Source organism: Dicentrarchus labrax, unplaced genomic scaffold (assembly GCF_905237075.1).
Source record: "Dicentrarchus labrax unplaced genomic scaffold, dlabrax2021, whole genome shotgun sequence".
NCBI lineage: Eukaryota > Metazoa > Chordata > Actinopteri > Moronidae > Dicentrarchus > Dicentrarchus labrax.
The window spans coordinates 19,549,649-19,569,903 of record NW_026136704.1 but is presented as its reverse complement, the minus strand read 5'-3'; the positions used below and the strand labels follow the sequence as shown (position 1 = coordinate 19,569,903).

The 20,255-nt window shown below is 37.6% G+C and overlaps 1 protein-coding gene and 1 long non-coding RNA gene across 3 annotated transcripts in view; one reads left to right on the top strand and one right to left on the bottom strand.

The window, feature by feature from the left end:
• Positions 1-535: 535 nt before the first annotated feature.
• The window catches only part of drd2a (dopamine receptor D2a), a 37,769-nt gene continuing 18,049 nt past the window's right edge, over positions 536-20,255 (bottom strand). Inside the window, exons 2-8 of one of the 2 annotated variants that reach the window (XM_051396707.1) lie at positions 16,945-17,255; positions 11,359-11,468; positions 7,168-7,304; positions 4,537-4,745; positions 3,120-3,206; positions 2,428-2,815; positions 536-1,880 (exon numbers count right to left, since the gene is read on the bottom strand). In XM_051396707.1, the coding sequence (XP_051252667.1) occupies positions 1,684-1,880; positions 2,428-2,815; positions 3,120-3,206; positions 4,537-4,745; positions 7,168-7,304; positions 11,359-11,468; positions 16,945-17,223 (1,407 nt within the window). In that variant the 5' untranslated portion in view covers positions 17,224-17,255 and the 3' untranslated portion in view covers positions 536-1,683. The remainder of the gene's footprint in view (positions 1,881-2,427; positions 2,816-3,119; positions 3,207-4,536; positions 4,746-7,167; positions 7,305-11,358; positions 11,469-16,944; positions 17,256-20,255) is intronic. The other variant, XM_051396708.1, reaches the window with a different exon arrangement.
• LOC127361799 (uncharacterized) lies at positions 7,315-9,546 on the top strand. The gene is made up of 2 exons (XR_007884356.1): positions 7,315-8,094; positions 8,855-9,546. It is a non-coding gene; the product is annotated as an uncharacterized LOC127361799 (long non-coding RNA).

Here is a 20,255-nt window from a genome sequence, read left to right as displayed (position 1 = left end):
AAAAGTGTGGAGGTGATATACATTTACTAGTTTATTCTGACCATAAAGTATATACTAAGTCTCCATGACAACACATAGACTATAAAGTTTTATTGTCAAATGTTTTAGGTCAAGTCAGGTAATTTTTTTAATATCACAATTCACATATTTACAACAAGGGGCTTTATAATCTCTGAAATATACAACCTTCTATCATTAGAGCCTTCATTCTGACTGTCACTGACACTGTAAAATTATTCCTTAAAACTTTTTAACTTTATTACTTTAAGAAAAGTACCAAAAATGTTGAAGAGCCAATTTGTAATACATTTTAAATGTAATAAAGTTAAAGTTTAAAGTAAAGTGAGCCTTCTACAGTGTCATGAGGCTTTGGAAAGCAGAAATCAATGTCAAATTTGTCTGGACTAAAAAGATTTGCATGTGTTTTGCACACTGATCTCCACAAATATTCCATCTTAAAAACTGCAGTAGAGTTTTGTGATTTCACTTGAGCTACGGTGCTCTGTGGTGATATTCGTCAAATCATTAACATATCTTTGTTAATCATTTCTTTATTGTTGAACTGAAAATAATGCAGGATTTGTTGCCCAAAAAACACACATATAGATGTATTTCGGTAACTATTATTTCAGTTTTGCAAAGTTCACCTCATTGTTACTCAGCAAAGGACCCCGGGGAGGTGCTTTAGGGGTTGCACACATCCACATGATTATACCTGGAAGCTGCAAAGTCCACATACAGGTCATTAGTTTGGCACAGAACAACTCCACTGCAGCAGTGCTCAGAGTTACTTCCAGTAAACAACATTACTCAAACTGCAAACCAGTCCTGGGAATAAGAGAGAGGCAACTGAATAATGGCAAGTCATTTATGAGTGTATCTGTGTACACACAGCAAACACTGATATTCATGTGGCACTTGAACTTATAACTTCATTTATTGGACGTCTTTTGTAATTTTTTGTTAAACATACATTTCATGAGATGTCAAGTAGAGGAGCAATGTAGCATGCATCACATTTCCATTGCAGGCATATAATCACAAGTAATGTGTTAAGAAAAACTATGTACAGCAAATAATATAATAATAATAATATATTATTTTTCAATTTATAAAATTGCAAATATGTGGATTTTGGAATAGCCACATTATACAGCAAGTAAATTGTCTCTTGTCCTTAACACACATTCCAATCAGTAAATTTAAGATTAGATTAAGAGCTCACCTATCAGTTTTAACACTGCAATGAACACTGACTTGATATCTATAAGATTTGTAAAATATTTCCATCATCAAAACATAAAGCACACACACAATAAATAGCAGTTTGCGACTTGTATGTGTGTGGTATACACAGATGGCTCCTTACGTGACAAGCACAATGATTTTACAATGTTAAATTTTTTTCTTTTCTCCATGAAACAGGTCATTATTACAGACATTTCTTGTTTTACATTCAGTGATTTGGAGAACAGGGACTCCACAAACAACTCACATATAGAGCCATCATGCCTTTCAAAAAGACACTGTCAGTTTTTCAGTCTCTCAGCTCCATAACTTTAAAAAGCAGATTGCAGTTTCCACCTGTGGTGCGTTTTCCTTAACAGGATGAGGTATTTGCCAGAAGAGATGCTTTTATTAATCATTTCTCCCTCAGTCTGGTCAGACGAGTTATGTTGCAGCTTAGCAGTGCAAGATCTTAATGAATGCCTTTCTGAACTCGACATTAAAGGTGGTGTATATGATGGGATTTACAGCACTATTCACGTAGCCCAGCCAAGTGAAAGCATTATACATCTCAGCGGGAACCTTGCATTTTGTGCAGTGGGTGTTCAAGATATGCGTGATGAAAAACGGCAACCAGCAAATGATGAATACACCTGAGGAGACAGGAGAAACAATTAAATTATTAGAAAAAGAGAGAGAAGTAGAAACGTGAAGAAGTAGAAGGCTCTTATATTAGATACCCACATGTGGGCGACAAACTGTATGAAAGAGTTGGACTAAAATACAAGTATCAGAACTATTTCCTCTTATTGCATCACTGCCTGTCTTGTTTTCAAGCTATGTTTTAGGTCTTTCCAAAATTGTTTAGATGGAAATAAAAACACATGCAGGGGCAGCCGAGGACCACGATGGCTGGGAGCTTGTGCGAAAGAAAAACTGTTTTCTAAATGGTACATTCACTGGATTAGCTTGTAGTAAATGGTAGAACAGAAACAAATATTTAGTTTTGATGAGTTTGAACAGAGATCCCAGCTAATTTGACATTGTGTTGCATATGCAAAGTTGATAACAAGGACATAGTTGTTTGGGTGCAGACGTGCTCAATTTCACACAGTGTCAGTTCCACTTTAATATGTATACTCACATAAAACACTTTTAAACTATATAAGAAAAATATCAGTAATATGTAAATCAACTTACCAAGGACAATGGCTAACATCTGAGTGGCCTTTTTCTCCTTCTGCTGGGAGATCTTCCTCTTGCTCATGGTCTTCACAGAGGTCTGAGTCTTGCCATTAGGTAAGGCCTGTGTCTGGAAGGCTTTGGCCACAACAGGAGCTGGATTCCCCAGGGTCTCCTTGGTGGGATCTCCGTTCTTTTCTGCTTTCTGGCCCTCCTCAGGGGGTGTGGGAGGTGAGGAGGTGGGGCTAGCGTTGGCCTTGTTGGGCATCAATAGCTGGTGGCTGGTGGCCGGAGTGTCTCCAAGAGCACATTGTGGCTGCTGCTTCTGTTTCTGGCTGCTGCCACTATTGTTCAGCTCATCCAGCTCCAGATCCTCTCCTTCGTTGACTCCATCTTTGATGAATATCTGAGCCATGTTAGGATGAGGAGAAAAACATGGATTCAGACAGTCATTTTTAATTTAGGTTGTTACACAATGGGTGACATTTGAAATAATAAGTATTAAAAAGGAACAAATGATCACATTCTCAGTCTTTAATTTAAGTTTTCTGTGTTCACAGAAGCAGAAAGGAGCCTTTTCAAGCTACATTTTCTCTGAGAAATGGAGGAAAACTTGACATCTTGCTTAATCTTTTACAGGCAAAACAAATGTGTTTCCAACAATTAGACTTATTAGAAAAAAAACAAAAGAACAAAAAAAGACCACACACCACTTTCTTCTTGTTGACAGGAAAACTCCCGTTTGATTTAACAATCATGGTACACAACCTGACATCCTCTGGATGAGTGCACTTATCCTGAAATGAAAACAGCTGTGTCAGGCAAGGAGAGGTACAATGTCAAAGCACGACTGACAAAAGGGCTGTCTAAACACAGGTCCCACTGCCTACCGGGTCAAATAAGGCTATATCGAGCTCTGGCACAGAAAGGCTGTTTAGCAAGAATCTGATCTGCAGCTTCAACTGCAGCTGCAAGTCCATTGACCTGACAGTGTAAGAAATGGTCAACTGAGGTTATTTCACCAAGATGACACAAACTCATTCAACAATTAAAAGCACTAGTGAAACTTTATGTCAAATTGGTTCTGTTACTCCAAGAAGATTATGTACGTTATCTGTCCATATGCTGCCCGGTACAGCTTCACAGGTCATTAAATTATGAAGTAATATGTAAATGTTGACCTGACCTCAATCTATAACACAGACACAAACACACACACACACACACACACACAAACCACAGTGTAAAGACATGCATGGACATGAGTAATGCAGTACACTGGATCAAAAGCATTACTTAGCTTCCTGTGCAGAGCCCAATGAGTTTCACTATGTCAGTAAAATCAATAACCAGAAATGCAAAAGGTCATTTGAAGGCAATCATAACTAACTTGCGTGACGGCTTTCAACACTGCAGTGAGCCAGTAAATGTAACATCAAGATTAAAATTGGTCTCCCAAATGGAACCAGTTATAGAGTATTTCATTGACATACAGGGGGCAAGAAAATCACTTGAAATGCTTTAGGTGTAAGTAAGCCATACCCTTTTAATCTCTTGCCTTGAATGTTGTCTATTGTTTTGGTTTCTTTTTCAAAGAAAATCAATTCTCTTCTTGTCTGGGTTTTCCCCTTTACGGTTTGTCGTTACATAATACAATGCCTGTCCATAAAACTATCAAGTATAATTGGGTTGATGTTATTGATTGCTGATTCTTTAAGAAACAAATTATTTTCATTTTCAGTTTTTTGATGTTTTTTTTTACAATGGTTAAAAAATATATCATTCAAAAATGTTCAAAGTATTACATACTATGTTATCCATTTTTTAAAAAGGAACAAAAAGTCGGTCTGTGTTACTTTCACTGCTTTAGTTGTTAAAAACACACTCACAGCCCTCTCTTAGATCACACAGTCCCCGATGTTGTCTCCTTCACTTTTACACTGATCTTTCATGTTTTTTTTTTGACTGTGTCCGCATTTCGTATCATGCATGCACACAGAAAAAGAGACATCATTGTAAAATGATGAAAAAGATAGATGGTATAATAAAAGTGTAAACCAATCTCCGTTTCACATTGAAGCTGTAAAAGTGTCAGTGAACAGCAACCATATTGCCACAGCAGCTCACCTTCAGCGAAGTGGCCGCATCAGGGTCAGCAGCTTGACAGACACGCTGCTTCGGTTTTGTGTTTACACGTTTTCTGCGCTTCCTCAGGACCACATAAATTTGCACATAAACCAGCAGAGTGATGATGAAGGGCACGTAGAAGGACACGATGGAAGAGTATACCACAAAGGCCGGATTGGCGATCACACAGAGAGACTCATCACGAGTAGCTGTGGAGATAAAAACAGGGTGAATTAAAGCTTAAGTCTACACGCTATGTTCCATCCAAAATTGTTTCTTTTGTGTGTGTGTGTAGTTTTGCTCTGTTTTTGTCAATGTGACTCTACAATAAATGGTGAACTTTTGTTTGGCTTGAACTTGCAGCTACTGTAAAAACCAAGGGTTGCTCTTTGATTTCAATCTCTTGAAAATTCATCCAAAAATGTGACCACTCCTACGCTCCCTTCACTTGGAGGTCATTCACACAAACCCCCATTCAGTTAGACCACTGCTATCATTTTTATTCCAACCTACCTCCCTCAGAACTGCCTTATAGCTTATCCAGGATGCTGCCACAGGCCTTCTATCTGGCCCCAAATGTAGAGATCATATCACCCCAATTTTCAACTCCCTGCACTGGTTGCATGTTCATTTTAGATTTCACTGATTTACTTTAAAGCCAGCCAAATTTGCCCTGCACTACATCACAGGCTTTTAAACTCACCTTACACCAGACTACACTGACTTAGGTGACAGTTTTTGGACAGAACCATCTTAGACTCAAAATGGACAAAGTTCAGACCCTAAAGGCATCAATTGTTGCCACACAGGCGGAGCTAACAACTGAGTCGTCATGGATACTGTAGATGTGACAGTCATTTTTCAGTTCATGTTACCAGCTTCACACTTGAAGGTGGCTGTGCCTCAGGAGATAAAGCAGGTTGACCATTAAAGGGGCACCACAGTATTACATGCACAGTTACATGTATGTGTCAGGAGAAGCACTACTCAGGCTGCGAGTTTGAAAGAAGTAGGCATTATGGAAAACATAGAATTCAGTGTTTTTGGAGCGTGACCCCTATGATAGACTAAAAGCATGTCTCAGCTTCAGCAGCTTCAATTTTGACATTTTATTTATCAGTAGCTTTGAAAGCCCTTGAACTTCATGGAAGATACATACATATTAAATTGCTGGGATACCTCTTTAATCCACTTGCCCTTGAACACGTCACGAACCCTTATTCAGATGGCACACTCAATATGCACACAAACTTGTGACTGTGTATTCGTAAGCGAGTGTGTGTGTGTGTGTGTGTGTGTGTGTGTGTGTGTGTGTGTGTGTGTGTGTGTGTGCTTTGGGTAAAAGTAATACAATGCAATGTCCAATTACTACAAAAATCTGGGGTTGTGAAATCTGTGTTTGAAATGATCAACAGACACCTCTGACAAACTTGCTGTTCCCTTCACAGTTCTACAAGCTTTCAACCCATTGCTAAAAAAAAAGAATACAGATATTTAAAACATGATTTTTTTTGTTGTGATTGCTTCCATTTCAGTTCCTACTGGTGGTCTCTGCTTTAATGTTTCCTGTAACTCATACTGGTTACATCTGCAGCCGCTGCTCACTTGAAAGCAGTTGTGGGGCTCACAAATCTAAATGTCTGAGTCCCGGCAGAATCGACATTACATCAAGGCACTCAAAGGGATGAGTGGAGCTTCAAAGTGACAGGATGCGAGCGACAGGAGCTGGTAAGCAACAAGTATAAAAAGCCCTTAATCGGAAACCGCTTCAACAGTAATCCTCTGTTAAAGCCCCTGTTCTGTTAAATAAGCAACCTAAAGGGCTATGGCTCGCTAACAGTGGTTACATGTCTGTATAAAGTAACAATGTGCTGCCATGGGTAATTATCTGTTGAAGGCTTATATTCACTTTTGTAATACAATGCTGTACAGTATTAGCAGTTAAATGGACCCTGACATTAGCATTTGGCTTTAATACAATATTAACGAAAGTATGATAATGAGCTAACTATTCACAATGTATACTGTGAGAGTCTACAATAAACATTACGTACTATGCTGTGACAACATTGTCACTCCCAACTCGGCTCAGCTTAGTCAGTGGCCCTAACTAGCTTCAAACTATGGCACTCTACCCCTCTAGCGTCAGTTTTGCACGTGTAGGGCAAGTCAGCAATAATAAATATGCAGCAGCTTGCTGGACTTTCAAATTAAAGCTTGCTGAGAAACATTTAACATTTTATGAGTTAAGGATATGCAGGAACAGACAAAGTCTGATGACCTTTGTCATCATGGTAACAATAAACCTTCATCATCATAGTCAGGTGACCTTGGTAACAATAATAAACATGGGGTTATTGTTGTCAGTCACAGTTTGGTTATGTTAAGTTACGCAGCTTAGGTAAGTTAAAAAGAAGATCCATCTATCCACTCCAACTTCTTCCATATGTGGACTTTCTCGCTCTTTATACTACGTCATCTGACTGGAAGAGAGAACAGGCTGACTGTGCAGTGGATGTACCCATTAATAATACAATACAGCACCACTATTGCTATAACTTAGTTAGTCACACACCATGAAAAAACATCTCTGTTTCAAAGATTGTAGAGCAGAATCATGGTTTTTCTTACCTGTGTTATTTAGGCCAAACAACAGGGGACATGATATGGCGAAAGACAGTACCCACACCACTGAGATCATTACTGTGACCCGTCTCCTGGAACTGTAGCGAGTATTGTACAGCATTGGCATTGCAACTGCTGTATAACTGTAAGGGGTGAAAAAAAAATAGCTGCTTTAGTTTGAATGTATGAAAACATGAAAACAAGGAAAGTATGACAATAAAAAAAATGATTGTCATATTTATTTATTCATGTTTGATTTTATGATCTACATTTATCTCGTTTTCTATTTCTTTTTCTGAGACATTTTGTCTCAATGGAGGACAGATAACATGAAGTGGTAAAACCAAGAAATGGTTCTGACCAGATCGTTTCTGACGGAGAACTGGTCCTTTGGTCTGCTATGTGCTGTGGGTGGCAGTTTACATGTAGAGGAGGATCTGAAGGCTGTGTCTCACAGGAAAGACCTTATCATTTCACCTTGCTACCCTGGTTGACCTTATTAGTAAGCTTGCTGTAATCACCAGGAAATGCACATCTTTTTACAACGCTCATGCATTGAATTCTGGGTAATTTGGTTTGAAAGTTTTGAGACATAAAGCCAAGTAGGTTTTATAAGACTATTTTGATTGTGTTTCTTTATTGGACCACACAAGGAAGGTCAGGATGGTTAGGTAATTGTATTAAGCCATTTGTGTTGTCATGGATTGTGCAACACAGTGTACCAAGGTGCCTTGGGTGTGGAATGTTTTTTCCAAGGTTTGTCCCAAGAGAGATAATGTGCAGTGCTTCTAAAAGGACAAAAATGATATGCGTATTTTCACAACATGACTGGTTTCACTAGGAATAAGATGCATTTTGTTTGTCCACCTGCTCCTGTATTACAATTTTGGGGCTGGATACACACCAAGATGGCGCAGCTGAGGCTCAGAAAAGGTGAGATGCAGAGAAAAATACTGTCATCCATTTTGAAATGTGGCGTTAAAACTTGCAAAGAAATGTAGCCACACAGGCACTAAAGAATAACACTGCAAGCTAATAAGCAAGGATATAAAGAAAAAGAAAAGGCTATAAGCTTTGTGAATGTTTTCTGAGGAAGGAAATACATTCAACACAGTTTTTAGGTGTCAAGGATATGTGATGTGAGTAATAGTGAATTTAAACATAAATATAATTATAATGTGGAAGAATCTGTGCTGAGTTAGATTAAAGGTTGATTGTTATCAATAGTGTAAAAGGCTTTTTCCTCTCAGATGATTAAATCACAGAAGTCATAAATGGCAACAGGAATGATATGGGCATTACAACTGCAGTTTATAATTAAAGGGATGTGCATGTCATGTCAAATATTGGCATCTCAAATGCAAAATCTATAATCCAGATTCATTGAAGGGTTGTTCCTCAATCGAGTCAATAAAGTTGTAATTTGTATGATGATAAAAGTTACAAATTGGGTACGTAAGCACACAGATGTCTATGCTTTTCTGCACACCAAATGTTAAGGCTTGCATAGATTCCCAGCTCAAACCCATTTGTTATGGATTATCATATTAAGCATATTATCATAAGCATATTTTATCAGATTGATGGGATTATGAGTTTATGCAATTATGTAAACAGTTTAAACAGACTTTTCTTGCAGTATTTGGATTACTTTATTGTATATAAAAATTGCATACAATTATTATTCAAATAGGACAAACTGAATTAACAGAAAGAAGAAGAAGAAGAAGAAGAAGAAGAAGAAGAAGAACCTACTACCTGTCAATAAAGTTACTGCTCTGACATCATCTTGTAAAACATTTTAGCGCACATTATGACTCACTGAGGACATTATGATATAATAATATGCTGTGATTCAACTTAAAAACAGTCTGCCTTTTGGCAGCATAATTGGAGTTCTGGTAAATCACATTTGGCATGTGTATGTTCACATTACCTCCTACACAAAAGCAGTTTTGTCTTAGGCCTATTAGTCTTCTGCTTTTAAAGAGGACGTGAGTTGCTCATTTTCTTGGCCAATATTGGAGGTCGTAATATATTCATCTTTAGCAATAGAGTAACTAACTATTCTCTTTTTCTGGTCTAAGTTGTTAACACTTATGTATGTACACTTGAATCTTTTTGTGCAGCACTTTGGAAACCTTGTGTTTGTTAAAATCGTGCAATATAAATAAAGTGGATTGGATTGGATTGGACGGTATGTGCACACGGCCATGAGTGCTACACACAGATTCACCAAAATAGAGGCCCATAATGCGAACACCTCCCAATTTGCTCTACATTGGTAGTAAGAACAAAGTTAGGAGAAAAAGATACAATCCTTTGATGTAAAAATTACGATGCTGCCTGGAGCTGCTGAACTGATTAAAGGAAACTGGAAATTTGTCTGTGACTCTCATCTGAACTTTTACAAATCAGCGTCTTACGGGTGGACACTGAAATGTCCCCAAGCCAGGGAAAGTGATACTGTCACACTCATCCTTTCTTTGATTTGTATTCAGAAGTGCCCAGCAAGCAGGCGCAAGTCAGATAAATAATATCTAAATGTTAATGTCGCTGCTATTCCTCTCTTGTAGCATTCATTTCAAATACACACAAACAATCTACCATGGGATTATTCAGTCTAATAAGGTTTCCTCCACATATGTAAGACATTTGCATTCTAATTCAATCACTTCAATAGGAGTTGAAATTGTGTCCATGTGTGACTATGATGAATATTTGTTTTGCATATGGACTTAAGATGAAAATGCAGCCAAGCAGAAAATCATGTATAATGAAACTTGACAGAATTCTATAAAATTAAAATTTGGGAAATGTTGTCATCCGGCTTTCTTCAGACGTTCACGAGTGCTTCATTTAGAACTGACTGAGCTCTCACACTTTCAATACATATTATGGTTGTCAACATTACATGATTACTTCCCTCAGTTCTTTATTGAAAGCTCAAGCTTTACATGCCCTTCAGATGAACAGCTTTCCAGTGTAACCCTGCTTTGTGATCTACTTCAAAAGAAGCACTGTCATTAATCACAGTAATCATGCCAATTAAACAACTAAATAAGTGAATTTATTTTTGGACATGGCATTAATGAATCCAGAGGGAGAAGGTCTTGTGACAAAACACTTGCTGTCATGAACTGGGGCTTTAAATAGTACTTTATTTGTGTAGCCTATTAATTATAGCTGCTATAATTAAGATTTTTATATTAACAACAAATTAAGAAGAAGAAGAAGATATACTTTATTGATCCCCTAGGGGAAATTGTTCTTTTCACTCTTTTTATACACACACACACACAAAGGGTGAAATGCAGACTTCATGCACTTGTGGACATGCAAAGGGGAGAGAGATGATGGAGTGATGGGGCTGCAACGTTAACAGTGCCCCATCAGCAGTGCACAGGAGGTGAAACCGGCACCTCTCCAGCTACCAGTCTACACTCCATATTTTGTGGTCTGTGGGACTTGAATCTGCAACCCTCCGGTTCCCAAGCCAAGTCCCTACACACTGAGCTAGTGCCGCCCCGATGTGACTGTGACTATGACTATGTGTTGGTGCATGGGGTCTCTTAAATTGTACTAAAAAACTCTGCAGTTCTCTTCATATCAACTTAAAAGATGACATACCCAGTCTTCACCCTTTACTGTTTTTGTTGAGAAATATTTTTTGTAGCGAATTTGTGTTGTCTTTCCCCTACTTTTCCACATTATTTAATTTATATTTATATTTATGGGTAGCAATAGCAATTTTTATTTTACTATGATAAATATTACTATTATATATATTATTATATATAATGTGCAAGCTTCCACAACTTTTCCATTAAATTTTATCCTACTATACATCTGTTTTATAGGTTCGTTAGATTCTGCATGCTTGTATGTTCTGAAATTGCTGCAATTTGTCATATTTAGAAATTAACATTTATAACCATGGAACATCTGGTGGGCACTTATTAGGACAGGTATGCACTTCCAAATAAAGATACATTAAATAAAGGTGCATTGCGTGAAATCCATGTCTGGAAAAGGCCATTTATATACTTTTGTGTATAGATATATGGTTCTTTGGTGGTCATGCAGTTAAAAGGTAGAAGTTCTCCTCCGTTATTCAGAAGGTAAAGATTTCCATTTAAGATCCATGCAGGAAACATAACAGGCAGGACTTAACAATCTGTGCAGAGGTGAACTCACCGATCAATGCTGATGGCACAGAGATTGAGGATGCTGGCTGTACACATCATCACATCCAGAGTGACAAAGATGTCACAGTGGATCTTGCTAAAGCGCCACTCTCCCACTACCTGGAAGAAAAAAACATCAACAAATGGCAGGTTACAGGAACAGTCAACAGAACAAAGTCACTGCATTCGCCCAGCAAAGGCAGCACCTTGGCAGAAATGATGTGTTTTCCTTCTGCAACAAAAAGCAATGCTGGCAGTGAAGTTTCCTTTTTTCATATTGTTTCCACATCAGTAACAGAAAGAGAGGGGGAATGAAGAGCAAAACTGAACCATGGGAGGAAAGGAAGAATGGGCTTAAAATGAATAAGCAAAATAAAAAAAAGTGAGTTGTGAGGGGGATCTGAAAAACAGATCAAAAAGGTTGTATGATCTGAAGAGATCAATTGCAAGTGAAAAGCAGCTGGCATATGCATTTGCACTATACACAAATCAAGGTGGTCTGTAACATTCATGTTATCAAAAGAATTTTACACTTGACAAGGTCGTAACTGATAGATTGTCTGATTTGATTCTTCAGTGACTTCATGACATCTGACAGTAGGAATTAAACACCATAGATTATCGCAAAGCCATAGACACCCTCAGTGTTGGTGAGATAATCATCCTTTAACATGTATCCTGGTCTGCAGCCCCAGGTGGCTTTCAATCAAAGGCATGATCGAAACCTATTTGTATTCATACCTCTGTTTCTCTACATGGTCAGACCCCATGGTGAAACATCCTCAGTGATGCTCTGACAGGTCCAATGCCGCCCACCTTTCCTGACACTACATCCTACCTGCTTCCTCCCACGGCTCTGAAAAGGGTAAGAGAGATGTGTGTGTGTGTGTGTGTGTGTGTGGGGGGGGCAACTCCTACTTCTCTGTTGATCATTAATCTTTGTCCCTAGCCCATGTCTTCATAAAATTTAGCACCACCTTAAAGAGCTTGTTGTTTCTGGTGTCTACAACACTAGTGGTGACTGCAGAGTGATCTGACAGCATAATGAGCGCCCTTCCCCCTGTCACAACCTCTCCTTTTTTCTACTGTTTTTTTGCATTTTTCTAACCTTTTGCTCTTGACATTTGTCTTCTCAGTATCTCTACCCTATCCCCTGCACTCACCCTGTCTATTTCTCTCATTTGCTACCATCACTCAATTTCCTGTTTTTCTTTATGTTTCCTGTTCTTCTTTATGTGACAATGTGCAGGTTGCTCCGCTCACCAACAAATAACACACTTTTTTTTTTACATCCTCATCAATGCTGCAGCCAGTAACACATTTAAGAGCCTCACAAGAGCTGAAAACCATTATAGGTCCTTATGGCTGCAACTGTGTAGCTGCAGTTTATTCATGTCAGTGAGGAGAAACACATTTAGTGAATATTAAACTGTGTTTACAGCATCACGTCTCAGGCAATGAAATCATTACAAATACATGCTAAAAGAAAGATAATTATCATGAAATGTCGACTGTGGGATACACACATTTTCGCAAATTTGTGCTTGTTATTTCACCTATTTTACGCCCTCACGGCTGCTTCTCCAACTTAATTTATACTTATTCACTCTGTGCATATGTGCATAGCAAATCATGACTCAGAATGTATCAGCATTCTGATTTAATTTGCAATGGTAAGGTATTGGGAAAATTGAAAATGTAGTAATGGGGGCAGGGGAACTGCGAAAGTCATTAGAAAGTGCAATTTCAGACGTCACTTAAAATCAGGGTGAAATTAAACTAGCACACTTTGCCCGTTCCCTCTTTGGTTGTCTTTATGGCATTCATAATAATAATAATAATAAACAACAAGCGTATTAACCATTTAAACGAGAAATGCATGCATGGATACTGTACAAACAACTTCAGTATAACAGACAAAGTAGACAACTCAAACAGCTGCGACAAAGCCAATAGCTTATACTACTATTAATGACACATAATGACAAATAAGAAATATTATCTCTGTATCACAATGTTGGATAGACAAGGATGAATAATCATATCATATTTATCTACAAACCTCAAATTACTCATACGGGTATGCACTTATCTGGGCAGAAGTGGTTTCATGTACTATACACCTTGTTCATAGAATGAACTGTAGACTGCTCTTAAGCTTTATTGTTTAATTTCTCTATCAAATCTTCAGTGACTCTTACGTTAATTCTCTTTGTTCATGATTATTTGTTGTTTGTTTTCTTGTTGTGAATGTTTCTATTCATGTCGCTCTTGAACTCAATGAGACTAAAAATACTTAAAATGACCGTATAAGTATAATACATGCGCAAGTCTAATATTTTGAATAGAATTATTATTAATGACATTTCTACATGTTATTTGACCTGTGCTAGCCTTGTAGGGAGTTTTGAAGTCTTTCCAAAGGTGAATGACTCAAGTTTGGCATGAAATTACATGATCCAAAATTCACCTTGACTTTCAACAAACTCACTCAGGACCTCAAGCCATGCATAATGTTCCCTCCATATGCTCTCTAAATCAGTCACATTTGGCAGAAAGCGAGAACTGTGGTAATTAATGCTAATTCAGCATTTAACAATAAAGGGCAAGTTGAATGCCCTGCCCACACTCTGTGACTAAGCTCTCACTGTAGTTCATACTGATACATAATCAACGCAAGAAACTCAGTCACGGCCACGGTCTGTGACAATTGAATAAAAAAACAAAATGTCTGCACATAGATAAAGAAAAGAAAGGCGTGTGTATGTGGTGGGATTGCAGGTTCTCATACAAAAAGCACACATTTGTGTTTGTTGTCATTATCTGTACATAATTAGATTGACTCTCTGGCGGAAGAAGCATGTTCTGAAACACGTGAAATTAATAAATAAAAATGGATTACATCATATTTAAGGTCACCTTCACTTCCACAACACCAATGTAAATCTATAGAGATTAATACAAACTGGTTGGTATTTACCTCAGAATAACGTGAACTGTGCTTACCTCTTATCTTGAGGCAATCAGATATATAAAGTATAGTTGTATAAATCCTTTCAAATAAGAAATGATTTGGTAGAAATGTTCTACCAAGTTTTTTTGTATTTTAAAGGATTTATACAACGGCCACTCAGTCTCAGTTTATCCCCACCGCACATTAGCAGGAGGCCAAAATCAGATGAGCATCCCACTCCAAACACATGCTTGGTAACACATTTTGACTTTGACAAACAGCAGGTACTTAGTTCTCAGCATATTAATCTGAGGAAGACTTCACCCAGATTGTTGTTGTTAGTGTGTAAGGGTAACACAAATAGGAATGGACGGAGCTGAGACTCTTCTTTATGTAAGAAACTGCTTCAATGGGGGCCTGTTCTCCATATTATTGTCACAGAATCTATTGGGACATGAAACCATAAACACTGAAAAAAATATTATGAAACTGTAAACAATTTCTAACCTAAATGGAATAATAATCATCTGATCCAGATTTGAATTCCAGTGGCTCACATAAATAATTTTGTGACAGAATTTGTAATTTAAATGTGTCTAAATTTACACATCAGATAAATAAATTAACAAAACGTTACTGAAGGTCTACCCTCAGTGATCCTCACAAGGATCCAGTTTCAAATTATCTTAATGATGGATTATGTCTGATGTTCTAAAATGTTATATATATATATATATATTTTACTGCCTATGCTGTCTTTTTTCTTAAAGGAGCACATCACAGATTTAACACATGAGGGACAGTTTACTCATATGAGGAGATATGTGGCTCTGGTGGGGAGCGCTCTAAAATGAGAGGAAATAACCCTGATGATGTCATAGTGATGTCATCTGGGTTATCTCGCCTTAAGCCTGGAGACTAAAAATGTATAAAGAAAGCCTGTGTTACAAACTGGGAACATGGAGTTTGAAAGAAGTATGCATTTACCAGGCAGGGAGGGCCAAATTAAATGGTGTTATTGATATGCATTATGGGAAATGTAGGATTCTGGAGCTTGACCCATAAGAGGGACTAAACGTCCTTCTTAAAATCTGACTCTTGTAAGCCCCCCAGCTTTAAAGAATTGTACTACTGAATCACTGGAGAACCCCTTTAAGCAGAAACAAGAGAGCAGCTGACTGCTGAATAAGTGTTCTTGTAACCTGATGCTCTGCCTGCGTGTCTCCATCAATATAAAGTTACAGGAAACATGTCCTAAAACATGTTGTGACTTATATTTGATGAAAGCTCCACCACTCTCCAAATAGGTTGCCTATAAACAAAAGTTAGCAACACACACCTGTGCAATTAAAACACGTTACACCATCAGACACTTACTTTTCTGCTACGATATCAAAATAAATATTTTATTGGAAAAGTTTTATGCTACAATTTGGAGCTTTGATTCGTGGCTGATTACAATTCAACTCCCACTTTTCCAAAATGCTTTGATGTATGCTCCCACTGTGTGTACCCAGCTGCCCACATCAACAAAGTAAATAATTCTGATAAAAACAAACACAGTATGCAGGTTGCATACTTAATGGGTAAACAACCTTTTGTCTGATAATTGGGGCCAATGATCACAAGAAAGTGTTTTTTTTTTGCTTTCGGTAACCACAGCAGCATTGAAACAGTAATCTATTACACTCGACACTGGTCAAAGTATTCCTGTAACACATTTCCTGTCACCATTGTGTTGTATGTATAAACAAACATGCATGGAGACAGGCAGAGACCATGACATCCTATGGATTTATACACTGTAATCTGATCAGAGTGATAATCATCATGACTCACTGAGAGACACAGGAGGATTAGAGTCCCTGCAGTCTTAGATTGCCTTTCTCTACATCAGACAGCGTGACCTAAAGCCTGATGGTCAGAAATAACCCCAAGACCCAGAAGATAGACAGAAAAAATGAGCTACAGTCAAGAGATGTTTTTCTGAAAGATAGCCCACATCCTGCTTGCTATTGATTTGGTAGATTGGACATGATTTTATGCTGGACCTGAGTCTCTGATCTGTTTTAGGCTGCACTGGTTAGCGGGCATTGATGTGTCATAACTGCTTTTAAAAAAAACAGGTCTGCATTATCCACACAGCGATGAATGCAAAATGATGTATCCCAGAATTAGGAAGAATTATTCAGAAACATTTGACCTCTGACTGAGTACACTGGTCTGACATTTTGATGTTGTCATATAGTGTTGCTACATTACAGGCCTTTAACCACCGCAGGACTGATATTTACAATGCTGATGTGAACATTTTAGCCTTCACCCTCATTTCACCGTGAGCCTTTGACCTGCTCATAACTGCTGGCTGCTTGCTCGGCTCAAAGTACCTTTTCATCATTATTTCACTGGCACCAGATTTCATATAAATGCCTGTTGTATGCATAATATACTTTGCTATTTTTTTACCTCTGTCTTTAAAACTGATTTTATCTGGTTTGTCACAGCCTACCAAGCCTGCAAATCACTTCCTTTTGATTTCTGATGTTGTTCCAATGACACAAAATTAACACAGAGAGAAAAAGAGGTACAGAGATAGAGAGGGCATGTCTGTGTCTGGGTGCATGCACATCTTTGCTATCATACCTCTAAATAGACTACCCAGGGCATAACCAGTGTGGCCACCAGAAGGTCAGCGACAGCCAGGCTGACGATCAAGTAGTTGGTGGTGGTCTGCAGAGCCTTCTCTCTGGACACAGCCATGCACACCAGCACGTTGCCAAAGACGATGACGAAGATGAGCAGAGTAAGCAGCATGGCATAGTAGTTGTAAGGGTGCTTTTGCTCTTGATCTGTTTCGTTGAAGCTCCATGTTCCGTTATCATAGAAACTGTCATTGTAGGCATACTGGGTAAAGACATCCATTAGCTGTGAGTGACGAAGGCCAAGTACGGGCCCTGCAAAACATGCAGACACAGAGAGAAAACAGTATTTTAATGTTGTTATGTTCATGTGAATGTTTGCAAACAGTATATGCAGAAAAAAGCATTTATGGATAATATTCCTGTAGTAATTGCTCTGCAGAAGCTACTTGTCTATTATTTTAATTTCTTAAACCCCACTGCACCCTATAATAGGCCCATCTTTTTTTATATCATAGTGGAGTTTCCAAATGTGTATAAAATGATGCAGAAGGCATCTACCATATTTCTATCTGATCAAACTGTAGCCATTAAAACCCTGGCATCTTTAATGAACGTAAAAGGGAAAATCAAGACTTAAAGAGCATTCTGTAGCTGCTGGCAAATGGCCTAAAACTAATCAAATCAAGTCTGCATTCACCACAACATATTGTGATGTATTAAAGTAATATATTTCCCACCAGTGCAGAAAGTTTTTTTCTTTTACAACAAGAGGCTGTAACAAAACACAAGAAAACACCCTTTCAGAACATTTATATGCAGGTAAATGTGCTTTTCATTTTATTGTTTTTGTATAAAAAAAAAAGATGTTTTGTTGGAAGGTTAAAAGTACATTTTTCTGGTAAACAAACAGTTGCGTTTATATTCAGTGTGCCACATCAAAACACATGTGTATCCTTAAGGCCTAGCAAAAAAAGGCCAAATGTTTTTCCTTCCTCATAAAAATTTGAATATTACATAAAACATTCTTTCTTTTAATTTGAAAGCTGTATTGTTTACATCCAAGTTTGAGTGTCTAACAGTCTCCTTATTCCCTGCCTTTTGCAGGTGCATTGCTAAATTTCATTGCACATAACCACCACAAACTGACACGTGGTATTGTGCTGGGAAAGCACACTATCAGAGCAGACTTAATGTGTCTTTTGTTTTAGCAAAATGTTGAGCTTAACCACACATTCATTATTTACATTAATTTGAACTGACTGAAAACACATGGCTTTAAAGTTATTTTCACTTTTATGGAAATTGCATTATCAGAGAAAACAACATATTAATACAAATGTAGGTGTAGTTATGCCAGTTTGTCACAAACTAGCCACAATATATCATTATGCATCATCACTATAAATAAATCCTAAAATAACTTCAGTCATTCAGTTATTGCGACATGATGAGGTTCTGATTGCATTGTTCCCGCTGCATTTTGCCTAAAAGATCATATATATTATTTGGGATATGATTTATTTGATTACAGTGACATCAATATTCAGTGTTTATCTAAACTACATAACGTCTTGCTCTCTGATTTGACATTGTAACACTATACCACTGTAGCAAACTTAACTGTTGCAAACACTGCATCTTTTTAGAATAATGTCAAAAATACACAGACAAATTCTATTTAACCAAACCCTTAGCAGTGCAGTTCCCTCACCTGTCTAGATTAATGTTTATGTCATCCTCCACTTTCCCAGCTCCATTTTCACTCCCTCTTTCACACACACTAACCACCTTAATTGGTTCTGTAGCCTTTGAGGCTGCTGCTCCTGCTGAATCTACCTCAAATCCCCATCTACATCTAAGTCATTTTATCTCTGTACCTAATTTAATTTCCACAACCCAATAATTATTTTCTTTCCCTTGTAATAATTTCTGTAGATCGGTTTTGTCTTTGCAATTTTACGTGCTGGAATTGTAAAGTTATGAGTGTTATCTGTCACTGCTACCTCCTGCCTTTAAGCAAGGACATTACTCCGAATGGTCCGAATAAAGTTAGAGTGAGCGAATGATGTAGAGATTTAGGAGTTTTTTAGAAGCATACTGGCACAACATTTTTGCACAGAGGGTGACGATTACAACTTTAAAATCTTGCTTTGATTCGGAGAACACTTTCAGTACATAGGTACATTTTATTTGTTGTATGTGATCCATGATGACCTTCGGGTGATGCCAAACTTTAGACTCAGCTGTTTGTAATTTTAATGATGTTTCACCCACTGTTGTTAACTTTCAAAACCCATCTAATTGCCCTGAAAATTGCATCTTAACGTTTTCAGATTTAATTCAAAATTCATTGATCCCTAATTGTTTCTCTTAACCATACAGACCTCAAAGAGATTGCTTCCTAATCAAATTCAAATGTAGGAGATTAGGGAGAAAATCTAAAAGTCTTTTAGTACAACATTTTTTGTGTGTTACAATGCCTCAGCTCAGCAAGAAAGCTGCACTGTCTATAAAAACACAGAATTTTGCACTACAAAGGGTTGGATGATATCCTCTTTATTTATGAGAATGATGAATCTTCATATTAGCTTCAGCTTAACTGGGCATGTAATAAGATAACCTTAACCTGTCCTGGTGTTTTTCAAAACATTTTTTTTTTATCTACAGATCATAGTACCAAAGACAATATGGGCCATCCAGGTTATCTTCAGCAAACTTGACATGTGAAGCCCAACTCTCCAGACTTTGGTTTTCTTCATTGTATCCTTAATGAACAACATATCTTCAGGGTTTTCTTTATTGTACATCTCTGAAAACATTGTGATACAGCTTTCTGCCACATCCTTGAGCCATGTGGAGCTGTTGAAATGAATATTGCAACAATGCCTATTTTTTTATTTTTCATTCGTTACATTTATCTACTAAGTTGTTGACTCGTGAAGGCTAAATTCTTTAGAAATGCTCTTATGCCCTTTCCATCCTTACTGTACTATATGAGCACTAAGTGTCCTTATTCAGATGTCCTTGATAATCTCAGTCGATTTTCAAATAGCTCAAGGATTTTCAGGACACATTGCACATGCGAAGGACAGACTCTCTTAGCAATTTGTGAATTTTTTTAATAGAGTCTGGTACAACCTACAGAACATTTGAATGTCACTGCACTGATCAGATTACCTAACATGTTCACAAAGGTTTTGCACACACACCATTCTTGACTGTGAATGTGGAAACCTGAAAAAGTAATTCTTGTTTAAGTGCTGGTTTTAGTTCAGATCGACATTACAAAGATGATCAGACCACAATTTACAG